We start from the raw sequence: 21,800 nt of genomic DNA, 5'->3' as shown, positions 1-21,800 counted from the left end.
TTCTGCAGAGAATTAATGCTATCGAATTCCTCTTTGGCTGCCACTAACCACAGCCTCGTGGCGTCTGCTGGGCTGGGGTGCTGAGGTTAGCTTCCCAAAATCTCAGAGTCTTCGGGAAAGTGTGGGGGGGAGGCTTTTCTCCTGGAACAGTACCAGTTAACTGTAAAAATCCATCTGTCCTGATTCTTCCTCCCCGATGAGCTCACGCTTCTCTCGGTGCCGTGTCGTAGGGGCTGTGTTCCAGCTGGCAAGGGTTGCCTTCCTCGTCTTCTGGTCAGCGGCTTTGGGAGAAGCTAGGCTGAACTGCCTTCAAATTGAACTTTAAAACCTCCTTGCCTGGAAGGCAGGAAGCACCCGGGCAGATCAAAGGAAAGGAGAGCCAGTAGGGGCGGGAGACAGTTCAAAGGCTTCTGTTTTGCCCAGCCGCTGGGACGACCCCATAGCGGTCACTACCTCCACAGGCTGGTAAGGAGCTCAGAGTGCAGAGCTTGTGTGTCTGGATGCTTGGAAGAGACTGCCTCTTCCCTCCTCTAGAGCCCTGACAGGCATCACAGAGCAGAGGTGGGAGATTAAAAGGAAAAACTGGGCAGGTGTCGATAAGGGGCAGGTACTGCTGGGTGGAGGCAGGAGATGGCATGATCTAGGCATGACTTGCAGCCAGGCAGAAGAGCAGGAGGTGCTGGTTTGCCTTGCCAGCAGCCACTCCTGCTGCTGCTCGCTTTCTGTCCCAAGTTGAATATTCCCTCTGCTTTTTGTGAGTGGGGGATTGGGCTTGATTTGGGTTCCCTGGAACACACACGCCCAGCTGCTGCAGATCGTTTATAGTTCCCGGCGTCGTTTACAGTAAGAAGAGCTGGGTTTTTGCTGTGGTCTTTGCTGGTATAAACCATTGGTGTTTAAGGCTGGCAGTTCAACGGAATCAATCCCACTAATCACAGAGCTGCTTAGCTAGGAACCGACGTTAATGACATATATGCACACACGCATACATGCGTATGTTCTGATTGCTTTTATTCTGGAAAGATATGGTTGTATTTGACGAGTGGAAAAAGGCATACACAGCATCCCTTTCTCTCTCTGTCTCCTCTATCTTCTTCTACCTTCTTGGTTGTGTTCCCTGCCTCTTAACACAGGACTAAGATCTCATTACGTTTTGTTAATATCTGTGGCAGATAGTGGTGGGACTGTGAGGGATTGCAGGGGTAGGAGGGAGGAGGGGGAAAGAAGAAATGAAGCATACGGCTGTGAGAACGAACACAACACCAAACTGCACAGATAGAGCCTGAGATTTTGCAGGATTTCTGGTGACACTTCTGCAACGAAAGAAAAATAATAATGTATGTGGCAGCGGATGAAATGGATCTGGGGCTGCAGCTGTGGGGATCAAGTGAGATAAATCAAATGACAAATGCATCTCTCAGTGGAGATAAATATGCAGCACCCATAAAAAATAAATATTTTAGAAAGCGAGGGTGAGGGTAGGACAGGCTTCACCAGCAGAAGAATAGTTTTGCTGGTGGTTTCTTTGTACTTGTTTGATGGGCTGTTTGCTTTGTGGAAAGGGGGAAATGTGTTCATTTTAACTCACATTTTTCTGAGTTGGATGTATGATGGCAGGTGGGCATATGCTAGGGATAAAGGGACAAGAGAAGTGCCTGCTGCTAGGTAATGGGGGACATTCTCCATGTGTGTAGCAGACCGCAGATCCTGCAGCAATATACCCATCAGGAGAGCAGTGTCATGACAGAGAGGGGCTAGGTGTGACTGTCACCTCTTGATTAACATTTAATACCTATCCACTTGGCATGTAAGATCAAGCCAACATGTAGACTTGACAGGAGGGAGACATCTTCCTCCTTCCCCCAGCTCTGTCTTTTGAGGCAGAACATTTGAAGCCGTAAGTAGAGAAGGCAGTACAGTATTTGCTGACTAGAAACCCTTTATCTCTATCATGATAGCATCTGCAGATCCCAGCCGAGATGAAGGTTCCATTGTGGTTAACCATTTTCTTTTGTGTTGTTGGTTCTCTTTCTCTAAATCAAGTGTCTGTAGTATGTGTGTGTGTGTATATATATATATATGGCTCTAGCAAAGAGCTTGGCCTGCGGAATTTGGACAGCACTCCAGAGGTTTGTCTTGGGGTTGGTCAAAACTGTTAGGAGAGAGTGTAGTAAACTGGAATTCAAGCCACGAGTCAATCTGGACACCCCCATCTCTCTTTCTGTCAGCAATAGCGTCCACTGCTGCCTCAGCTTTTAGTTGGGAGGTGTCAGAACAGTGCATGTTGGAGGGTGGTTTGTATTGGGAGGGGAAATCTTTGGTGGGGAGAAAAGAGGTTTGCTTGCGGACAAAGCTACTGAGATAAAAAAAGAAAACAACACAAAAACGTGCTCTGTTTGCAATGAAGTCTCATTGTCTGAGAGTAGTGAAGTTGTGCTTTGGGCACAGAGAGAGGGCAGGAGCAGATTCTCTGTGAGTAGGATGGTCCTTGCCCTTTCAGGCAGCAGTAGGGTTTGTGGTTTCCTGGCAGACTGGCTCTTGTCCTGAGGGTTACACATAAGGCCTTGAGTCTAAAAGAAAGAATTATCTAGGCATATGCTGCACAACTTGTCCACAGAGAGGGTTATTTTGTAAATTTTTGTGTGGTGGGTGTGTGGGTTTGCACCCTTGAAAAATCAGTGGTGCTAGTTGGAGCTGGGTTGGTTCAGTCAGACGTTAAGCAAACTTCACCCATGTGACTCTGCAGATCTGTCCTGACCCACAGCTCTGCTGCTGTAGCAGCACCAAGTTTTCCCACCGAGCTATGCCAAAGACCCTTACTCCCAGTCCACAGACACTTCCACCCCGATTTTAAGTCTCTTCTCAAGCTCTGCCTTCAGTCCCAGCCATCAGTCTCATCTACAGCCTCTTTTATCTGGTATTCCCATTCCAATATCCACTGTCTTAACCCACAGACACCTTTCCTTATTCTAATCCTGGCTTCCCTGTGCTTTTTGGAGATCTAGCATCCGCAGGTATCCACTGTTATTCCTGGTCTCCGTGCATCTGGGCCACAGTCCCTCTTACTATTTGGCTGAGCAGGAGACAGTGATATTGTAACTACAATGGCAGCTAGGAGCTGAGGCCCCAGAGAGCGTAGACTTTTTTCCTGCTGGCTGTTTGAACTCCACTGATACATTTTCTTCAGAAAGAAGTAGTGTTAAAGGGTGCAGAGAGCTGGTTTTGAGCAAGGCCTGCGCTGGATTGCATACAAACATCTGGCCGGTCACTGAAGTTCTTTGCATCCTCCCAGCCCAAGGTGGCTAGACCCCCAGGGTTGAATATGGGTGATACATTGGAGTATGGTACGACTTGAAGGGAAAAGGCGCCCCATGCTGTCTGTCACTGGGGGTGGGAAATGGTTTTTTGCTGATGGGATCTGTTTATGGAAACTATTACATTGCTTTCATTCTTCCTCTCCTTTTCCTCCTCCCAGCTAAAATCTTTCCTGAAGGAATGCAAGATTGCCAACTACTGCAAGCCTATCCGGCAGCTCCTGGAGAAACTGCAGGAAAATTCTGCCTACATCGCCAGCAGGCGTCAGAAAGCAACCTTCGGCGTGGCCAGCAGGGAGTCTGTGGTGAGTCTGCTACTTCGATTTGGGCTTCCTGGAAAGACAGTCAGACTCCGGCTGCTGGAGTTGAGCGGGTGGCAGAGGGAGGAGGGACGACGAGATCATGGAAACGGGAGTGTGTGGGGTGGGGCAGATGTTCACAAACAACTGAACTCGGCAGGGCTCTGATGCTATGGCTGGCAAGACTCTCCAGCCAAGAGCCTCATGGAAAACACAGTCCATAAATTACACCCTTCTATTATTTATAACACACACACATGCATGGAAGCGCCTTGCTTTGCTGGGGCATCTCCTTTGCTGAGAAGTTTCTTGGGTTTCATCATCCCATTCTTGATACGTAGGTGCCAGTTCGTGCCTAAAGTGATAGAGGGGATTCTGCCGCCTCTGTAAGCATGTTGTTTCCTCCTAGTCTGCAGAGGCCAGTCTCCAGCAGTGTAGAACCAAGCCATTGGCAGACTGATACGTGGCAGTTCAGGATCCTGAGGCAAACCTTTCCCCATTTTCCTGGGCCCTTGTGGAGACAGAGCTATAGAATCAGGAAAGTTAATGAGCCATAAGAACAGTCATCAGGCATCCTGGGCACTGCAGTTGCTTCTCAAGAGAGATGCTGGTATATTCTTCTGTCTACAGCATAAGCATCCAGCCTGCTGAGAAAATGCTGAGCACATTTGACACCTAGAAAAGTTGCAGTGGCTCTGGGTGGCTCATAGGGCTTGTGGAGCAGTTGAGTTAAATGTCAGCATTCTACCTTAGTGATGAGAGGAAGAGGACTGACTAAGGTGATGATGGAGACACCCCTCTTACCTTAAGAAAGGAACTGTAGCACAGCTAGAAAACAGTATATTAGAGAGTGTGTTAGCTAATAGTTGGCCATCTGGCTAACAGGCTGAGAGATGCTGCCTTTCTCCTTGTTTCCCCTGCTCCAGGAGTCTGCCTGCTGTGAGCCAGGTCCTCCTAGGGATGGTGTAGCATATTGTCAGGACATTCCTTTCAGTGTCCTTGCTTGAATTTTTTTTTTCTTTTGCTTTGCTCCATCCTTCTTTGGGGACCTGTTGACGTGACCTAAACTCTGAGGTATTTGAAATCCAGGCCATATGTAAATGAAGCCAAAGAGAAGGAAGCCTTGTTAATGAAGTTTTGTTTGTGTGTCCTCTGGGTTGGATATTTTATCTTTGCTTTCTGTCCAGCACAGCAGCCTTTGCAAGCCTGATAGCAGGTGAACTGTGTGTGTGCATGCCTCTCTGTGTGAGAGGAAGTAGTAGGACTGACTCTTCCTTGCCTGGCAGGAGAGAGGTGAAAATATCTCTGTCTGCAAGGTAATTGATGGGTCAGAGTGGTCTCTCTGGCCACATGGTATCATTGGAAAGTCTGGAGTTCTGCATCATTGAAAGCTCCACCTGTTGGCGTGGAGCTAAGCACGGAGCAGAAGTTGCAGTGCAGACTAATTTGTCTTCAGACACTAAGGGGCAGGGACTGCAGGAAAATTAGCCTTTAAAATCCTGACATATCAATGCCAGGACACAGCAGCGCTATTCTGGGATTAAGGGGTTGATGGAACTGGGTTTGAAGTGACTAAGTAGTTTTTGGTTCTGTAAATGCCATCTGGGTTGGACTGTTTTGCTAAAAGAATTATGCTTCCCGTCTGGAGTGAAGTGGTTAGGGTTTTGTTGCTTTGTATTTTTTGCGGGCAATGCTGTGACCACCCACCCACTGCAGAGGTAGAGATTTCAGCCTCTAGGGCTCTCCATGAAACAGATGAGCTGGGGAAGGTCGTTGGCTAAATAAAACAGGATTTCCAACAACTCTGCCACTGCTTTTCCCGGCAACTCTGGCTGCAGTCCCTTGTGTAAGAACTAAATGAATATTTTAACATCTTGCTGCCTGTATGTCTCCTAGTTGACATTGGTGCACCTGCTTTCCCAGGGACAACTGGGTGGCTGAGTAGCATGAATCAGGCAGGGTTGGCTCTGGAGGGGCAGCGACAGGCAGTCTGCCTTGAGTAAGGGAGGTTGGTTAAGGCACCAGTGTGCCAAGCCTGTTTGGAGACGGCTGTTCTGCCGTCTAAGGGAACAGAACAACAGTGTAAAGTGCTGCTCATCCAGGAGGATGCCTGGATTGCTTGTGCAATCTGTATTTTTGCACTGTGGTGTTGTCCTGTGGGAGAAGGGAGCCTTTCTCTTCCTTTGGCTAATGGGGTATCAGTGCTCCTGGGAGAAGAGGAAACAGCCCACTCTGTACTTCTGTGGGGTGGAAGAGCCGTAGTGGCTTATCTTTTGTGCCCAGAGGGCAGGTTTTGTGCCCAACTGGCCCTGTGTTTTTCCCCCTACTCCTTTGCAAGCAGATGGTGTAGATTCCCAGGAAGGGCCAAAGCTCCAACAGAGACTGGGCTTCCCAGAAGGATTTGGAGTGCCCCTCGAAATCTGGATTTGGTTTGCCAGGCTGTCTGCAAGATATGTGGGGCATTAGCACTTCTCATGAGCAAACGCTTCCAGAAAAGGGAAGGGAAGGAGAGGGGTTAAGGGAGGTATTTGCATGTCACCCTTGCCAGCAAGAGCAATTGAAAGCAAATGCTCTCTGGTATTCACATCCATGCATTTGTGCCTGCCCCACTGTAGGGAGCAGAGCCCAAATTCTGAGCTAATTCTTCCATGCAACATGCTGAAATGCGGCTTTCATGGGGGGAATTACAGAGAAATAGGTTTAAATGAGGGGAATAAAGGTTGTGAATGTGATTGGATCTGCACTCCTGAGTACTGGGCGTGCTTTAGAAAGCTGGATTTTACCTAAGGGTCTATATTCTATAATTTTAAAGAAGAAACAGTGTGGGGATTGAACTTAGTGCTGTGGCGGGAGCATGGTGGTGCAATGTTTAACTTAACGTGGAGGGTCTGTGGAGGGATCCCTCCTTGCATCCCAGGAACTGTGGTATGGAGGGATAGGCACACCAGATGTGTTCAGCCTGACTTCTTCCATGTTATTTTAAGATTGAGAACTTTAATATTTTTTTTTTTTAAGAAGCAGGTTAATATTTGAAAGCCAGTGCTTTTTTGGGAGTACAATGCTAATAGATTACTATACTAATTACGGTCTTTGTGAGGAGAGCCAAAAAAAGTGGAGCCTCTAGCTGAAGTTGAATCCAGATGCATAATGTGCAGCTCTGATTTTAGGTTCGTCTGCGCTAGTGTGGGCCCTGGACTGCCACGGGAAAATGCAGGGAAGGAAAAGAGTGCACCAGGACCCACAGTGTGTGCCGGGCTGCATTACAGCTCCGCGGCTCCCAGGCAGACCTTTGCACTGAGCTGGGAAACCTTTGTTTAAGAACAGTGCAGCCCAGCAGGCTGTTATACTTAATGAAATGTGAAGTGAGGGAATGAGCTGATGGAAAGCATTGCCTCATTTCCATGGGATTTCCAGATCTTCTGCATTCATCCCCATCTCACATTTCAGATGGGAGGTTTTTCCGGAGGGTGGGTGATGATCTTTGTTACATTTGTACAGGTGCTAGCACTGTGGGCGTGATCCATGGTGGGTGCTGCCCGACAGCACAGTGATGCAAAAGCAGTAATAGAAGGAGAACTGCAAATGGTTGAAGGGAGTGTGATGGCATCTACTCTCTCAAAATTCCCATTGAGGTGTTCTGACTAGAAAGACAGTGTTTTAATGGTGTTTCGTATCTCTGTATTCCAGCATACTTTAAAACCAAAAAAGCTGTATCGGACATAACAAACAGACTTTTGCCCTCCGTAGGAAGAGTCTTTCTCAGAAGCTGTCCATACCAAGCAGCATCAAGAAATTGCCTGATTACAGCTGGCAGCCTGCTATGAGCCTGCTCTATAAATGGGGTGACTTTGTACTTCTCGGGAATTACTCCTCTTGCCATAGTGGTGGGTCAGATCGACAGTAAAGCTGTGCTGTCTGCTGGCTGGCGTCTCCGCTAGCGAGTGCTGCTGGAGTCGGCAGTACATCAGCTGTGCTTTCAGTCAGCCTGCCGGGGAGGAACCGGAGAGCAGACGCAGGCTCCAGCCATGCAGACCTGGAGCCGCGTTACAAACAGTCCCGTGGGGGTTGTGAGTCTGGGACTTGTGATTACCAGAAAGGGCCTGTTTGGCTTGATGCAGTATTGATAGCTCCTGTTGTAGGATGCATAAATAGATTCTGTGCCATTAGAGTGCAGGTGACACAAGCTGGTCGCCATTTAATTGCCAAAGTTCAGCTCCTGGTGCCAGATGCAGAGACCAGAGATCATCTCCACTTCCCTCCCAGTGATGGACCAAATCAGGAGCTGGCGTAGACTGATGTATTTCACTTCACAATACACACTGAGTACTTGCTTATTTGTGTAAGCTGGGAGCTCTACGCTGCTATCCTCTGCGGAGATCTGCTCTTTCTGTCTTGTTCATACACTGCTCTTTAAACAAACTTTTTCCCTCACCGTGGCTCACAGGCTGCAGCCAACACACCATAGCTCCCTAGTTTTGGGGCTCAGCTCCCCAGAAGCAGTTGTTTTGGGATCCGCTGAAGAATATTTGAGCTGCTGCTGTGTTTTCTGCTGTGAAGATGGTCTGGCCTTCTGTTCCCACCCTCAAACAGGAGCATTGTGTACACACAGCTGCCCATACAGAGCTCTGGATTTGTTCTCAGCCCTGGATTCAGGATACTCTTTTTGGATCTGTGTTGACCTTTGAGTGTATCTATGCTAACCTTTGTTCCTGTTGCTCGTTCCCTTCCTCCTTTGCCTGTTTCAATTCCTACTTGTATGTCATGTCTTTCTGCTTTCATTAGATTGACTTTTTACTGTGGGGTAATGCAAAGCCTCTGGGCACTGTGGTAATCCAGTTAACAGGTACAGTTCTATGTGGGTTTTAAGTTAAAGGGATGTTGGCAGGTTAAGAAGAATGTATTTTAATATGACATGCCACCACCCCCCTTTCAGCACTAACATGCCAAATGGTTGAAGCGTAAAAGAATTTTTAACCATCTAATTTGCTTCCCACCATTTACGGTGTTTGCACCTCCTTATTCTCCCCGCTTGGACAGCGGAAACAGGCTCGGCACTTCATGCTCTGCTCTCTCAAGGTTGGGATGAGTCCAAGACTCTGCAGGGGAATGTTTGTTCAAAAATAAACACTTGGCTGTAGAACAGGGGAAAAAGGCAATCAGACATCTTTGGTACTTAGGTCTTGTAAAAGCTTGCATGAGGTTTTTCTGAATTGTTAGAATTCTTGCTAAAAAGCAAGAACTGAGCAGGTGATCAAATGCCTCCATTGAAGGAGCAGGAGACAAATTTTGTCCTGATAAATCCTCTGATCTGTCCCTTTGATTCCTACCTTCAGGTTTCAGTTGAAGTAATTCCTTTTTCATTATGGTAGGCTGCATCATCTAACTTCTCACTGGAGCATCTTCTCACTGGAGCCAGAGTAGAAGTGAATGTTCAAGGCCAAGATAGTAATAGTGGATCCCAGAAGGCATTGAGCTGATTTTAGGAGAGCCTATTGTGAGTTCTTAGCAATTCTGAGAATCAGGCCTCTTCTAGGAGGCAAAAATAGGAATCTGGGAACCCACATTTGAGGCCACCATGCTGAGAAAATTTTGTGATCTTCTGTAAGCTAAAGCATCTTTTAGTCTGGAGAAGAGGAGGCTCAGGGGAGACCTTATCACACTGTACAACTTCCTAAAAGGAGGTTGTAGCAAGGTGGGTGTTGGTCTCTTCTCCCAAAGTAACTAGCAATAGGACGAGAGGAAATAGCCTCAAGTTGTGCCAAGGGAGGTTTAGATTGGACATTAGGGAAAATTTCTGTATCCTTGGAACAGGCTGCCCAGGGAAGTGGTTGAGTCACCATCCCTGGAAGTATTTAAAAGACGTGTAGATGAGGCACTTAGGGACACGGTTTAGTGGGCATGGTGGTGTTGGGTTGACAGTTGGACTTGATGATCTTAGAGGTCTTTTCCAACCTTAATGATTCTACGATTCTATGATCACCGAATAGATGCTCCTTTATGAGGACCTTATGCTGTCCTTCAGTGTCATTGGTATCCTGTGCTTTGGTATTGCATAAGTAAGCTGTTGCATTGGCCAACTTGTCCATTTCATCTTTTGGCTTTCTTTGATCTCCTTGCAGCGCCCAGGCATTGCTTTACCTAAGGAGAGTTGTCAGTCACACCACTCCTGACTCAATAGTTGTTTAAACAATTGTGCCTGAATTCACACTTAGTCCTGCTTGCATTCTTAGTCATGGTTGCCAATTTCCTACCCAGAAGCTGGGAAAAGGTGGTTTGGGAAAGGGTCTTAACCTCTGCTCTTGACTCCCTGTGTTTGCCAAAGTTGTATTGGAAAACTGCTTTGAAAACCTTTCTTAAATTTGCACTCCCTCTCTCCACAGGAACAATGGGAGAAGCAGGTCAAAGAGGAAGGGACACCTCTGACCAAGTATTATATTCAGTGGAAGAAGCTAAGAGAGAAGGAGATTCAACTGGAAATCAGCGGCAAAGAAAGAGTAAGAATGAAATGCCTAACTTACTGGACATCATCTGTGCCATTGGAAGACAAGAAAGCCATGTCCTGGCAGCAGGATGGTGGCTAGTCAAAACCACCTCCACTGGTGTGAGCTGAAACGGGCTTGAGCTGTGTGAGTGCGTAGGCTGGGCATTTTTGGAAAGAGCATGAGTGTGGCTGGACGGCAGCCTACTAGGTATCTTCAGCTCCTTGCGGATTTGTCTGACTGGCATCTCTGGGAGCACCATCTCTGTCCTCTGCCTGTAGCCTGTTCATTTGCCCAAGTGAATAGAGGACAGGTGAGATAGGGTGAAGTAACCCTAGGGTAAATTTCCCTCTGTCCGTGTTAAGACTCATGCTGTTCAAGACCCATTGGTAGAGCAGCCTTTTGTAATTCAAGGCCAGGAAGGTGAAGACGGTAGCGATAGGGTAATTGTGTGTGCTGGCAGGGGTAGGTTGGGTAACAGATCCAACTGTGTCTGAGCAACTGGGGCAATAGCCTTCTTTGGACATTACTTTTGGAAAAAGCATGTGTTGTAGTTTTGGTTCTGTGTGTTCATCCCCACATTCATGGGTCTTCTCACATTGCTTTAGGCAGTTTCCATCATTTCTTGCAAATTGTGTTGCTTTCTTGATAGCAAAACAGAATGGGTTGAGCTCGTGTAGGCCTTTAGCTCTTTTTCCAGCTCTGCAGAACGTGACTGGATTGCTGTGCTAAAACCTAACTTTGCAAGGAAGTAGGGAGGGGAAGATTCCTCTCTTCTTAGCAAAGGGAATATCAGACATGAGTTCAGTTTTGCATTTTCTTATTTCACCCATGTGGGGGTAGTTGGTTGTGAGGTGGGACTTGCTGTCTGGACAGAAGTGCTCAGACTGCCATTTCCCACATCTCCTGCCCAAGGGAAGGCTCCTTGGCCACTCCTCATGGCACTGCACTGCAGGATGCAGAAAGTGGGGGTGGGAGCTTGCTTACATTAGGAGTCTGAAGGAAAGCTGTCTCGATGCTAATGCAATGAAAGTGGCTGAGCTAGGCTCCTGGCCAGGGAGCAGGAAATAGATATAATTGGTGTCTCCAGCGTATGGTGGGGAACAATTAAAATAATCAATGGGACATGAGGATGATTGGCTCTGAGCCAAGTCCCAGAACGTGGTAGAAGACCTGGGAGATCCTAGAAATGCTCAGTATCGTATACCAGCCTGAGATAAGGACAGGAGGCTGAAATTCCCTGGGGCAGCCATGCAGAGGGAACAAAAAGCACGCTTGTTTTCTGTGCAAACCCAGCAGGAGAATGTGGCCTTTGCAGAAAGGAAATTAGCGGGGGGCAGCTAAGAAACAGCAAGAAATGATGGCTGTGAGTGGGGCTTATCTCTTGGCCAAAACTCGCCCTGTGGTGTGAGCTGACACGTTCCTGGTACTGAAGCACCTATCGCAAGGGGAGAGGTGATCACGCCTCAGTGTCGACAAGTCTTATGTTAAAGGGAGGAGTGGAGCTGGAGCTCCTTGGGGTGGCCAGGACCAGCTGAGGTGCAGAGCTCCCCTTGAGGGGGATTGCTTTCCTATAGCAAGGCTCAAGAGGGTGACTTCTGAAACCAGGGGAAGTCTAAAGGGCAGTGGCAGAGGCTTGTTTTCTCTTGGAGAAAGTGGGCTGAACAGATAAACTGTAGAGAGAGACAGACTTTGGAGTTAGCTTTCCAAAAGGCCTGTGGCTGCCTGACATCTTTGCTTGGTGAATGGGGCTGTTGTCTCTCTCGGTGGGGACTGCTAGCTTAATGATGCAGCATTGTGAGCCCCAGCAGGAGAGTGAACACCATGAGGCCCATTAGGGCTGGGAAAATCCATGTCCCATTAGCAGCCATTGGGGGGAAAAAATAATAACAGAAAAAAATCAGCCTGGCTCTCAGCTGCTACGAGCTGCAGCTTGCCTTATATAACAACGCTGACCCCGTCTGCCCATTCCATTTGGTTTTCCCAATGGTTTTTAATGGAATGTAGACTAATCGGCTTCATGAGATTCAGTAGATAGTAACCCTCTAGCCGGGAATTAAAAGACTGGCCCCCAAATTACCTAATTACTGCTGCTGTGTGATGAACATGGGCTGTATCTGTGAACTGTGGCTCAGTACAAGACTCATTCGTTTGCTTTGTGATCACTCCACAGCTAGTAGGGTTTTCTGGTGCCTTTATTTTGGGGTGCCCATCTTGAAGGCACTCCTGTGGAGTCTCAGAAAGTTGGAGGTAGCACAATTCAGCATGATTCAACACCAGATCCTTTTTAATATGCTCAGGTTGAGTTCAGCCAGTACTGATGTCACCCAAAACTGTAGGCTGCCTTTGGAAAAGGGGACTTTTCCTAGGCAGTATGAAAATACAAAGAACTAGCAGCTCCCTGCTATACATGCCTGCATAGGATACAGGAGAAATTTTTCACAATGTTTAGGTAAGTCTCTCTCTTTTGCTCACTTGAATTGGAGAAGTTTGGAGAAGTAGAGAAGACTGTTTCACATCATATACATGACACATTTTATTCATATACAGCTCCATTTCCACTTTAAACCTACTAAGTAATGTGTTCCATGGAAACATCCCATGCTCAGGATGTGTGAGGAGGGAGAATAAGACCTTGGATGATTTTTGCATTTCATTTACTGCTGCTGAGCAGTAACAGTGACCGGGGTCATGGAGAACAGGACTAGCCAACAGGGACTTGGGCAGTTGATGCAGCAGTTGTTTGTTGTCAAAACTGGGTTTCTGCTTCTGTTTGTGACACTTTCAACCTCAACTGTTTCCTGGTTAGGCTGTGCTGGGACTCCTGTTTAACTGCTGCTGTTGCTGAAGAGTGATAGCTACCAATGCTGCCAGACAGGGACTCTGCAGGTGGCATGCCTCTTGGCACAGAAGAGGGCCCAAGGATGCTGCCTGTGACTGGGGGACTTCCAGAGTCGGCTCAGCCATACTGATGACATGCCACAGGGTACAGTTCCCCGTACCTGTTGGAGTAATCATCTCCGGGACATGAAAGGCCTTGACCCAAATGGAGTTACTGAGGGAGGACATGGTGGTGCAGGTCTTGGGCTGCAGGAAGCAGCGGTGCTTCTCCCCGAGGCTGGGATGATGGCAGCATGACCTGGCTGAGGCACTTGCAGAGGCAAGGAATGTATAAACTGAAAGGGATCAGATACGGGGACTGTGTCTGTGATCACAGCCTAATGCTGGGGGGTTAGAAGCATAGCTGATGATACATTTTAGCTTCTGAGACCTTTGTGTTTTATTTCTGGAGCATCTCCCTCTGCCCTCCCACCCTCCATAAAGTTATATGCCAGAACAGATGAGAGGAGTGAAGCATGAGCCTGTCTTGTCCTCCAGAACTGGTAGGGGCTGAGGAAAATGTTTTCACCATAGCAGCTCCCCTGCCCCACGATGGACCTTGCTGGAGCGTAACCACCCTGGGAAAGAGGATGGTTACAGTATGTCATTAGGTCAACTGAGGGCAGCCGATTGGCAGTGACGCTGGATTGCTGCCCTTGCTGTGTTTTGCTTCCCAAGTCTGTTCTCTGGCATGCAACGACTGCTGTTTGGAAAGCCGGTCATGTGCTGCTTTCTTCGCGTGTCTTCCCAGCACAGAGGCAGTCCAGCAGGTCTCTGCAGGGCCAGTGGAAGGAGAGGCATCTCATAGTGGAAAAGAGCAGGTGGGAAGATGATTTAAAATTAGGACCCTGCAAATGGTGGTTGGTGATTTGCTCCCCTCTCCCCTTCTCTGGCCAGCTTCTGACTTTCCATCCTGGTGCTGGAGGTTATTGCATGTAAGTGCTCAGCTCCCAGAATCAATATTGCCCAGCTGGGGACCATAACCATGAAACAGACTGGGAGAAATTTCTGGAATTGGCTGCAGGAGCAAATGGTCGTCTCCGTGTCTCTTGTTGTCTCTCCCCCGCATCCCCGTGCTCTCACTCTTTTTCTCTCTCTGCTGAGAGCTGCCTTTCTATATAGACTGTGCTTTGCTGCTGTTCCCGCTGGGGGAAGCTCACGGCAGGGTTGAAGTGGATGTGGTCAGGGAGGAGTGTGCTGAGGGGTGGTCTGACGGGTGGGAGAGAGCAAATGAGTTATTACTCGCAGGGCGAATGTTTCCAGGCAAGCTAATGTGTACTAATGCATGAGTGCTTCCCAGGAGGTGTGCAGCCAGGCATGGGCAGCGGGCAGCTGATGTTCAAAGAGCACTTGGGATTTAATTTGCATTCTGATTATCTTTGCCCTGCTGGCCTGAGCCCTTGCAAGTAAATCCTCCCCCTAATCCCCCTCCGGAGAGGTGTAAAGTGCAGTGAGGTGGTGTCAATTGCAAGTACTTAATGGCATTGATATTGGCTGTCTGCAGCAGAAAGGCTCTTGGCCCATTGATCTCCTTAAGGGCTAGCAACCGGGGAAGCCATGGTGTAGACAGACCTTAAGCATCTTCAGCACCTTGCCATTTAACTGTGCTGAAACCTGCAGCCAAAAAGACAGTGCCTTTGCTATAGCTGTGACGGCTTTTGGCGTTGATGGAAAACTGCTACTTCAGAGGTGACCAGCACAGTTTGGCTTGATTATGCTTGGCTGCCCAAGCTCACAGGGCCTGCATGGCTTTCAGTCCAGAGATCTAGGACAGCCAGCTTGTCGTGGATGTCTTGCATTTTTATCCATGCTAAGGTGCTAGCAGTAGACGGCCCATTAGTAAAAGTCGTTTATTAGGTAAAGATCAATAGAGCAGTGGTGCTTTGCATGTATCATTCACCTTTGTAACTGACTCACAAATCTATCTGTTGCTCCCCGAGCTGGCAGCAGGCAGACCCAACTGTTCTTGGCAGTGTGGCTTACACATACTGGGCAAAGCCAAGTTCCTGTGTTTATGCTCAGCATTTTATGTTTAAAAGTACAAATTAAGGTTGTTCTTACTGTTGGTTTTGTTTTTTTCCAGCTTGAAGACTTGAACTTCCCAGAAATTAAGCGTAAGAAGCACGATGAAAGCAAGGAGGAAGATAAGAAGGAATTCAAGGAGCTCTTTGAGCTGGACAGTGACTCTGATGAGGAGAATGTTGGATTCCCTATAAAAGGTATGGGGCTGGGGCTCGGCATACCTTCTCCTTGTCCAGAATTATATGATATGGGTCAGTACAGCCCTGCTCTAAGGGGGGGGTGCATGCTGGCCATGTTTGGTTCAAAAGGTATACTGTTAGAGAGAGGGAGAGCGCGCACAGGACGATGATGCCTTTTGGAGGCTTTTTAAAGTCACAGACAGAAGGTAGTTGGGAGGCTTTTATCTTTCTCTCTCTCTCCTACTTTGTCACTCCAGCTCATTTTAAAGCCTTAGTCCTGCGTTAGTCGTCTTCTGTACATGACCCATACTCTCTCGTCCCCTTAGCACCTTTCTTTTGTCACAGACACTGACCTCAACATGATAGCCAAGAACCAGGGGATGTTTGGCTGAACACAGACCTTGCTTTCAAAGGCTTCAGAGTAGCAGCCATGGTTCATATGGTAATTCCCAAAGAGGGAGTTCTCCTTCTTGTGCTTATAACCTGTGCAGGTTCTGGACTGAAGTCTCACCTTGGACAACATAAAAGTGTTTGCTTTCTTTTTGCACTGTGAGTGGAGGTGCAGAAATCCATGTTTTGTTTCCACACCTATAAAAGAAGAATAAGATGTTTTTCTACCTGACAGCATGCTGGGTCTTTGCTGTATACGTCAACAGTAGCTATCACAGGGGCTGGCTACCAGAACAAGGATCTTTGATGGAAGAATGGTTATCCTCTCTTCGCATGCACTTCTGATTTATTTATTTTATAGTGATTGATGTTGCAAGTATTCTTGACAAGCCAAGAAAGTCTAGAGCCCCTAGAGAAAATGGAGTGATGTCACTCTCTGGCTGTGACCACGAGGGGGCCACAGTAAATTGTGGAACCTGCCTGAGAAGTTCACCATATAGTTTGAGGAAAAACTTGGATGTTCTTTTCGTAATTTGGAATGTTTGGGATATCACAGGTTTTCTAAATGCATTGTCATTCATATAGTAGGGCGACTTGAAGGAGTACAGATTTTTCGTGTTTCGAGGTTTAATCTATGGATAAAGTCCTAGTCTGTTGTGCACATTGTAAGGCCTGAGGATAAATCTTGAGACTTACCACAGAACCAGTGAGCATTGTCTCCCTCACAGGCATCTGTGACACAGGAGGAAGAAAAGGTTGGAAAACTCTTGTTTTATAGCTTGAGGTTGAAGTCAGTGGATTTTTGTAGGTGACCCGGCAAAGAATGGGAGGAGAGCAAAAGCGAGCACATGACCCACCAAGGTACTGAGAGATCAGTGTGACATCAAAATGATTTGCTGAGATATATCCTTGAGATCTGGGGTTCTCCTGCCTGCCATATGAGTCAATGCCTTAGAAGAATCCCAGTGGCTTCTAAAAAGGCAGTGATAACTGCAGTTTAGAAGGCAGGTTGCTGGGAGCCACGGAAACCCAGGGTCTCTTCCTGTGCCTCCCAGGAACTGACTTTATGTACGCCTGGGAGGTTTCTTGGACTGATGGACTTCTGGATGTACATTGGGATCCTAAAGGCATGTCTGTGATGAACTGATGATGTTACTGATGATACAATACAAGGTCTATGGCAGCTGTCTGTCTGGCACCTAATGTAGGCAGCTTCTACCTTGTTTCTGGTGCTTGCCTGCTCACTGTAGAACTCTGCTGAATATAAAGGTTTGCAATCTACTTGTTAGGTATGGCTTTTACCCCCCTGCCTGTGCATGTGCTTGTGACATCTGTCCATGAGGTTCTTTGGCAGCTTTAAGGGGCTGACATATATTGTGAAGAGAGTGCAAATGAGGACTACGTGTCCTCGTGATATCAAAGGGCTCTCCCTGCTCTGTTTGTATGAGTCCCACAGCTGCGGTATCTAGTCTGCAGTATCTAGTCGCTGAGCGTGCATCAGCACTGCAGTGTCAGTAATGGGTCTTGCCTTCCAACGTTCCTGGGTCAGCTGCCTCTCCATAGCCTTTGTTCTTAGTAGGGTGTTTTCTGGAGGGAGGGAATAGGCCCTGAAGGCAGCTTCCATCTCGAGGAGCAACTGTGCTCGGCCCCACCATGGATCCTGAGGCGCTGGGTGGAGACAGCGGAGCACTGGGTCTGTTCTGTAGCATAGGGTGAAGTCCCCTCCAGGCAATGGTGTGACTCCGCAGTGGGAAAGGGACAGGGAACAGGGAGGCTGGGAAAAGCGCCTGTGTCTTGGGAGATGCACACAATGAGCTCTTGTTCTTACTCTGTGTGGGGTGTGAGATGTTCCCAGCCGTGCTCTGCATTCAGTAACTGTCAGGGCTGGCTGCAGATGGAAGTCAGAGAAGCCAGTGCTTCAATTTGCTGCAGTTCCCTGTCTTTGTGGCCATTGTTCTACCGGGTGGCCAAATGCAAGGGAATTTGGGAGGCCCTGCAGCTGCTGTGGCCTGTGTATTCGCTTCTTCACCTGTGAGGTTTGAAGGCATAACAATCTTCTCTCCTCAAATAAGGCAAAAGGACAATGGAAGGCCTTTGGTTCATCTTAAATCAGCCTCAAACTGCTTCCAAGAGAGACATGTTGAGCAGCTGATGGCAGAAATCTAGGCAGGAGGACTGCCCAGGATGGACCTTCTGGGAGGGGAAAACAAGAAATGTAGCTGAGAATGCCCAGTGATGCTGACCTCCTTGAAAAGTGGTAGGGAGAGACCTGATCCAAGACAGGTTGGTGCTATGAAAGTAACTGTGACACTGATGTGTTGTGGGGATCTGGGAAGCTCATCAGAGCAGATCTGCCCTTCTGACACAACACTACTTCCAGACGTGGGCAGGAAGAGATGGGGCTGGTGGGCTATGCTCTCCCTGCTCTGGGAATGGAAGCAGGGGCATGGTTTGGGAATGCCAAGGCTGATGCAGGAAAAGAATAAGAGGCTCACTGGAAAGGTCAACCGTACCCAGAGATGTCCATGCTCTCCTCATTAGCAAGGCTTTGCAGCAGCACCCAAAACTCTTTTCAGAGTTCTTACTGGAAAGAGCCAGTTCCAGAGTCCTGGGGGGTATGTAGGTCTCTGCAAAGAAGGGGGAGGGAGGGAAGGACTTCTGGAAAGGAAGGAATTCCCTGCCAGAAAAGTCCTAGCTAGATAGTTGCAGTGGTCTGTTGCTCACCCTCTTAGGCAACCCCATGGGTTAAATCTGTGAGGATGGTTGCCCTGGTCCGGAAAACTCTCTTCCCCCTGATGATTACTACATAAAAGTCTGGATTTCAGAACCTGCTGCTGGTGCAGCATCATTGTGGCTTTCTGGTGGGGTGTTGGGTATGGAGGCGTAGTGAAAATGGCTCCCATCTCTCACCAACCACAGCATTTGGCTTGGCAGAATCTTTCCTGTGTTGACAGAATGTTCTTCTTCCAATTAATAGTTGTTTCGGCCTGTCAGGTCCCAGACCAAATTTACAAGAGTGGAAAATTGCCTGCTAAAAGCCAGGAAATCATCAGTTTTCTGTTATTTAGCTGCTGTTCAAAGCCCCCCTCACCTTTTCTTTAGATTTAAATTAAGTATTGTATCAGTGAAATGTTGATTTCTGTTTACGCTGTCCCTAATCTCTCTTGGACTGGAAGAGGGTAGGCCTGGAGAGCGGCTAGCGTTCTTGGGTTAACCATTGCTAGCCAAAACATCTTGCTCATTAACTAACTTCTACCTCAAAGACCTTTGTATTTCTCAGAGCTGAGCAGACTTCTGAAAGAGGTCTTTCCAATCCCAGGCAGGGAGTGAATGGCACGTTTTCCCCAAACTGAAGGGGTTGGGGAGCTCCCTATTCTTACAGTTTGCCATTACTCATTCCTGGTGGTCCAAGGGTAGATGATGAAAACTGTCCCTGGACGTGGAAGGGGGGTAACGCTCAGATCCTGTTGTCCTCCAGCAGCACTGGTGCAGTTGTGCATTAACTTCCCTTCTGTTCTCAACATCCCCGTCTTGTTCACCCCCACCTCCACCATTTTCAGCTGTGCTGTAGCAGAGAAAGGAGATTTGCTGCATCCAGCCCCAGGCATCGCTGCAGGAAATGGCCACCAGCAGCTTGGTGTTTGCAGCTCGCACACCCCTTGGCCGTGCTGCTCCCAGATGGGAACCACCGGCCCCTGCTCTCCTCCAACTGGGAAGCAGGAGCAGCAGCATCTGGCAGAGGCACCTCCTCCAGAATCCTCCTGGAACAGCATCCCTTGAGCAGGCAAGGAGGGGCCACTGGGGACTGCCCTGGAGTTGAATAGGAAGCATCCTAGATTTCCCGGAAAGTAGGAGAAACTGCAGCATGGGCTGGGGAGCAGATTCAGATGGGGTAGGTTCCTGTGGGGAGAATCAGTGTGGGCGTAACATTGTGGTAGTGGATTCTCACAGGGCAGGTGCTCCTGGAGGTATCCTTGGAGTGATTCAGAGGTGAAAGTCAGCTCCAGCCAAGTGTTACAGGCTTGAATCTTTCTGCCCTTAAGCTCCAGGGCTGCACTATAATTGCATGTGTGGAGGCGAGGGATGACGGGTAGGTGCATAAAGGTGCAGGTGCAAGCTAAAGACCTCCAGTGCTCTTGCAGTATATGGAGATACCAGGGAAGAGGAAAGGGCAGGGGAGGCTACAGGGTGGTTAGCACTTAGAGGTGGTCTGAACTGAGGATTGTGGAGAGACCATTTTGTTTAATATCTACTGATGAATCTGTTGGTTCCTTGATTGTGCCTGATCCTTGATGTTAATGTGGCTTCCACAGCATCCTCTGGTAACACGGTAAGACATGCTACAACTTTAATGTAGGCATTATTTGAAAAAAGCATTTTTTTTCTTTAAGCCTACTGCCCACTGAACTCGCTGATCAGCCTCTTGTGCTAGCTATAGCCATCAGCCTGCTTTAATGGACCATGTAGGATCCAGGCTTAAACCTATCTCTTAGACCTGTTGTCTTCTGAATCCTAACACCAGTTTTGCATTAGGCTGACAGCAGGCCATGTGCTCCCCTTGGCCCAGGCCACCTTCCTAGTCCTTCAGGTCCTGCAGGACCCAGCAATAGCTAAGCTCTCTGATCCTTCCTTACCTTAACCTTAGGCCTTAGCAGCCTCACAGCAGCCAAAACTGTGATAAGCCATTTATCTTTGACAGCAGCAGCCTTTTCCCTAGCTCCGTAAGCTTTGCAGGTCTTTGGTCTCTTCTTTCCTGAGTCCCAACCCAGCCTTTGCTGTAGGCTACAGGTCCCTGGTAGAAGAAGCCTCCCACCCATCTGAATCTTCATACTTGCTTCTTGGGCCTTGCCGAATCCAACAATGAACGAATGAATGTATGAATCTTTTCTGAATCCTAGTGAGACTAGCAATAACAAATGTTTCTGTGTCTGGTGTCACGTTTATAGAAGTCTCATTGGGTTTCTTTGTGGTTTGAGCCCCCTGCTCTGTCAGTACCAACACTTCCGTTTATTTTAGGGGTTCCTGAAAGAACGGAGAGGGTGGTGGACAGTTCTTCGGAATTCGGTCAGTAAGTTCATCAACACAAATCCATATCCACTCCTTTCAGAATCTGGAAGTTAGAAGCACTGGTTAGCTCCTTGTCAGTGCATCTTGTGTTGCACTGGGAGACCTCAACTGAGATCAAGTTTGGTGGGGGGTGCTGCTGCGTAGGCTGCCGGGGAGGAGTAGTCCCTGCTCAGTGAGTCGATATGAAAAATTCAGGTGTAATAACTGAGGCAGGAGAGGGAGGGATATCTCGACACAGTTGGAGTGGGGTTTGAGATGGGACTTCGAGTTCACGTGTCCGGGATCCCAGCATAGTGGTCCTTCTAACAAGGTGACGCTGCCTGTTGGCTGTCTATTTCTGGTTGCTTTGTTTCGGTCTACACCTGGCTGTGGTGCAGCCACACCAGGGAATAAATTGCAAGCAGTGTATTGCAAGCAGTACTGTATTGCAGCGTGTTGCAGATATGGCTGCACAGGAAAAGGAAGGAGAGCGATGAATTTGCAATTGTTTTTTAATCTTGTGGAGCTGAGGGGAGATTCCCCCTACCTTGTGCAGATGGAGCTGAAAGCTGCTTGCTCATTTCAGCGGGATTGCACGCCCCCAGCATCCTCCCCAAGGGGGCAAGAAAGGTGGTGAACGCAAACAGTTCCATCACGTCAAGACAAACTGCTCTCTGTAATGGAGAAAGCATTTGGCAGGCAGGAGAGACTCCCTCGCTTGGGTCTCTGCAGGGTCTAAAGAACGGAGAGAAACAAGTTTGCACATTTCGGGAACCCTCGTGCAGGAAGGAGCCAGGAGGTGGGGAGGAAAGAGCATGGATTTGATCAATCTGTGTGTCGCTGGTGGGGGTGGGGAAGTTCGTGCGTTCCTCTCATTTACCAGCTGACAGATCTCTGGGAGAAAAGGCGGCTGCTCCTGGAAATTATTAATGACTTAGAAAGAGGTGCTGGACTGCCTTGTCATGAGGCAATTAAAGGCGAGAAGGGAGTGTGGCTGCAGCGTCTCTCTGGGCCTGGCTGTAATGAGTGATCTGTCCACATTAGGTGTTGGTGTGCCTCTAATGAACTTGAACAGGTTTCTTCATTTATCCCTCACATAATCATATTACATCAATTTAATGCCAGACTGGTGGGGGCCAGGGGTGTGGAAGGAGAGGTCAGACATTTTCATTTCCTAGCAGAATAATCATG

The 21,800-nt window shown here is 48.2% G+C and overlaps 1 protein-coding gene across 1 annotated transcript in view; it reads left to right on the top strand.

Moving 5' to 3' along the window:
* NOC2L (nucleolar complex associated 2 homolog (S. cerevisiae)) overlaps window positions 1-21,800 on the top strand; it is a gene marked incomplete at its 5' end in the record, with an annotated part of 51,900 nt that overhangs the window by 25,376 nt on the left and 4,724 nt on the right. The window contains 3 exons of the mRNA XM_009577797.1: window positions 3,476-3,619; window positions 9,994-10,107; window positions 15,056-15,191. Coding sequence (XP_009576092.1) covers window positions 3,476-3,619; window positions 9,994-10,107; window positions 15,056-15,191 — 394 coding nt within the window. The remainder of the gene's footprint in view (window positions 1-3,475; window positions 3,620-9,993; window positions 10,108-15,055; window positions 15,192-21,800) is intronic.

This window comes from Fulmarus glacialis, unplaced genomic scaffold, assembly GCF_000690835.1.
Source record: "Fulmarus glacialis isolate BGI_N327 unplaced genomic scaffold, ASM69083v1 scaffold4925, whole genome shotgun sequence".
Classification (NCBI taxonomy): domain Eukaryota; kingdom Metazoa; phylum Chordata; class Aves; order Procellariiformes; family Procellariidae; genus Fulmarus; species Fulmarus glacialis.
Note: the sequence above shows the minus strand (reverse complement) of the source record. Positions and strands in the feature narration are given on the sequence as shown.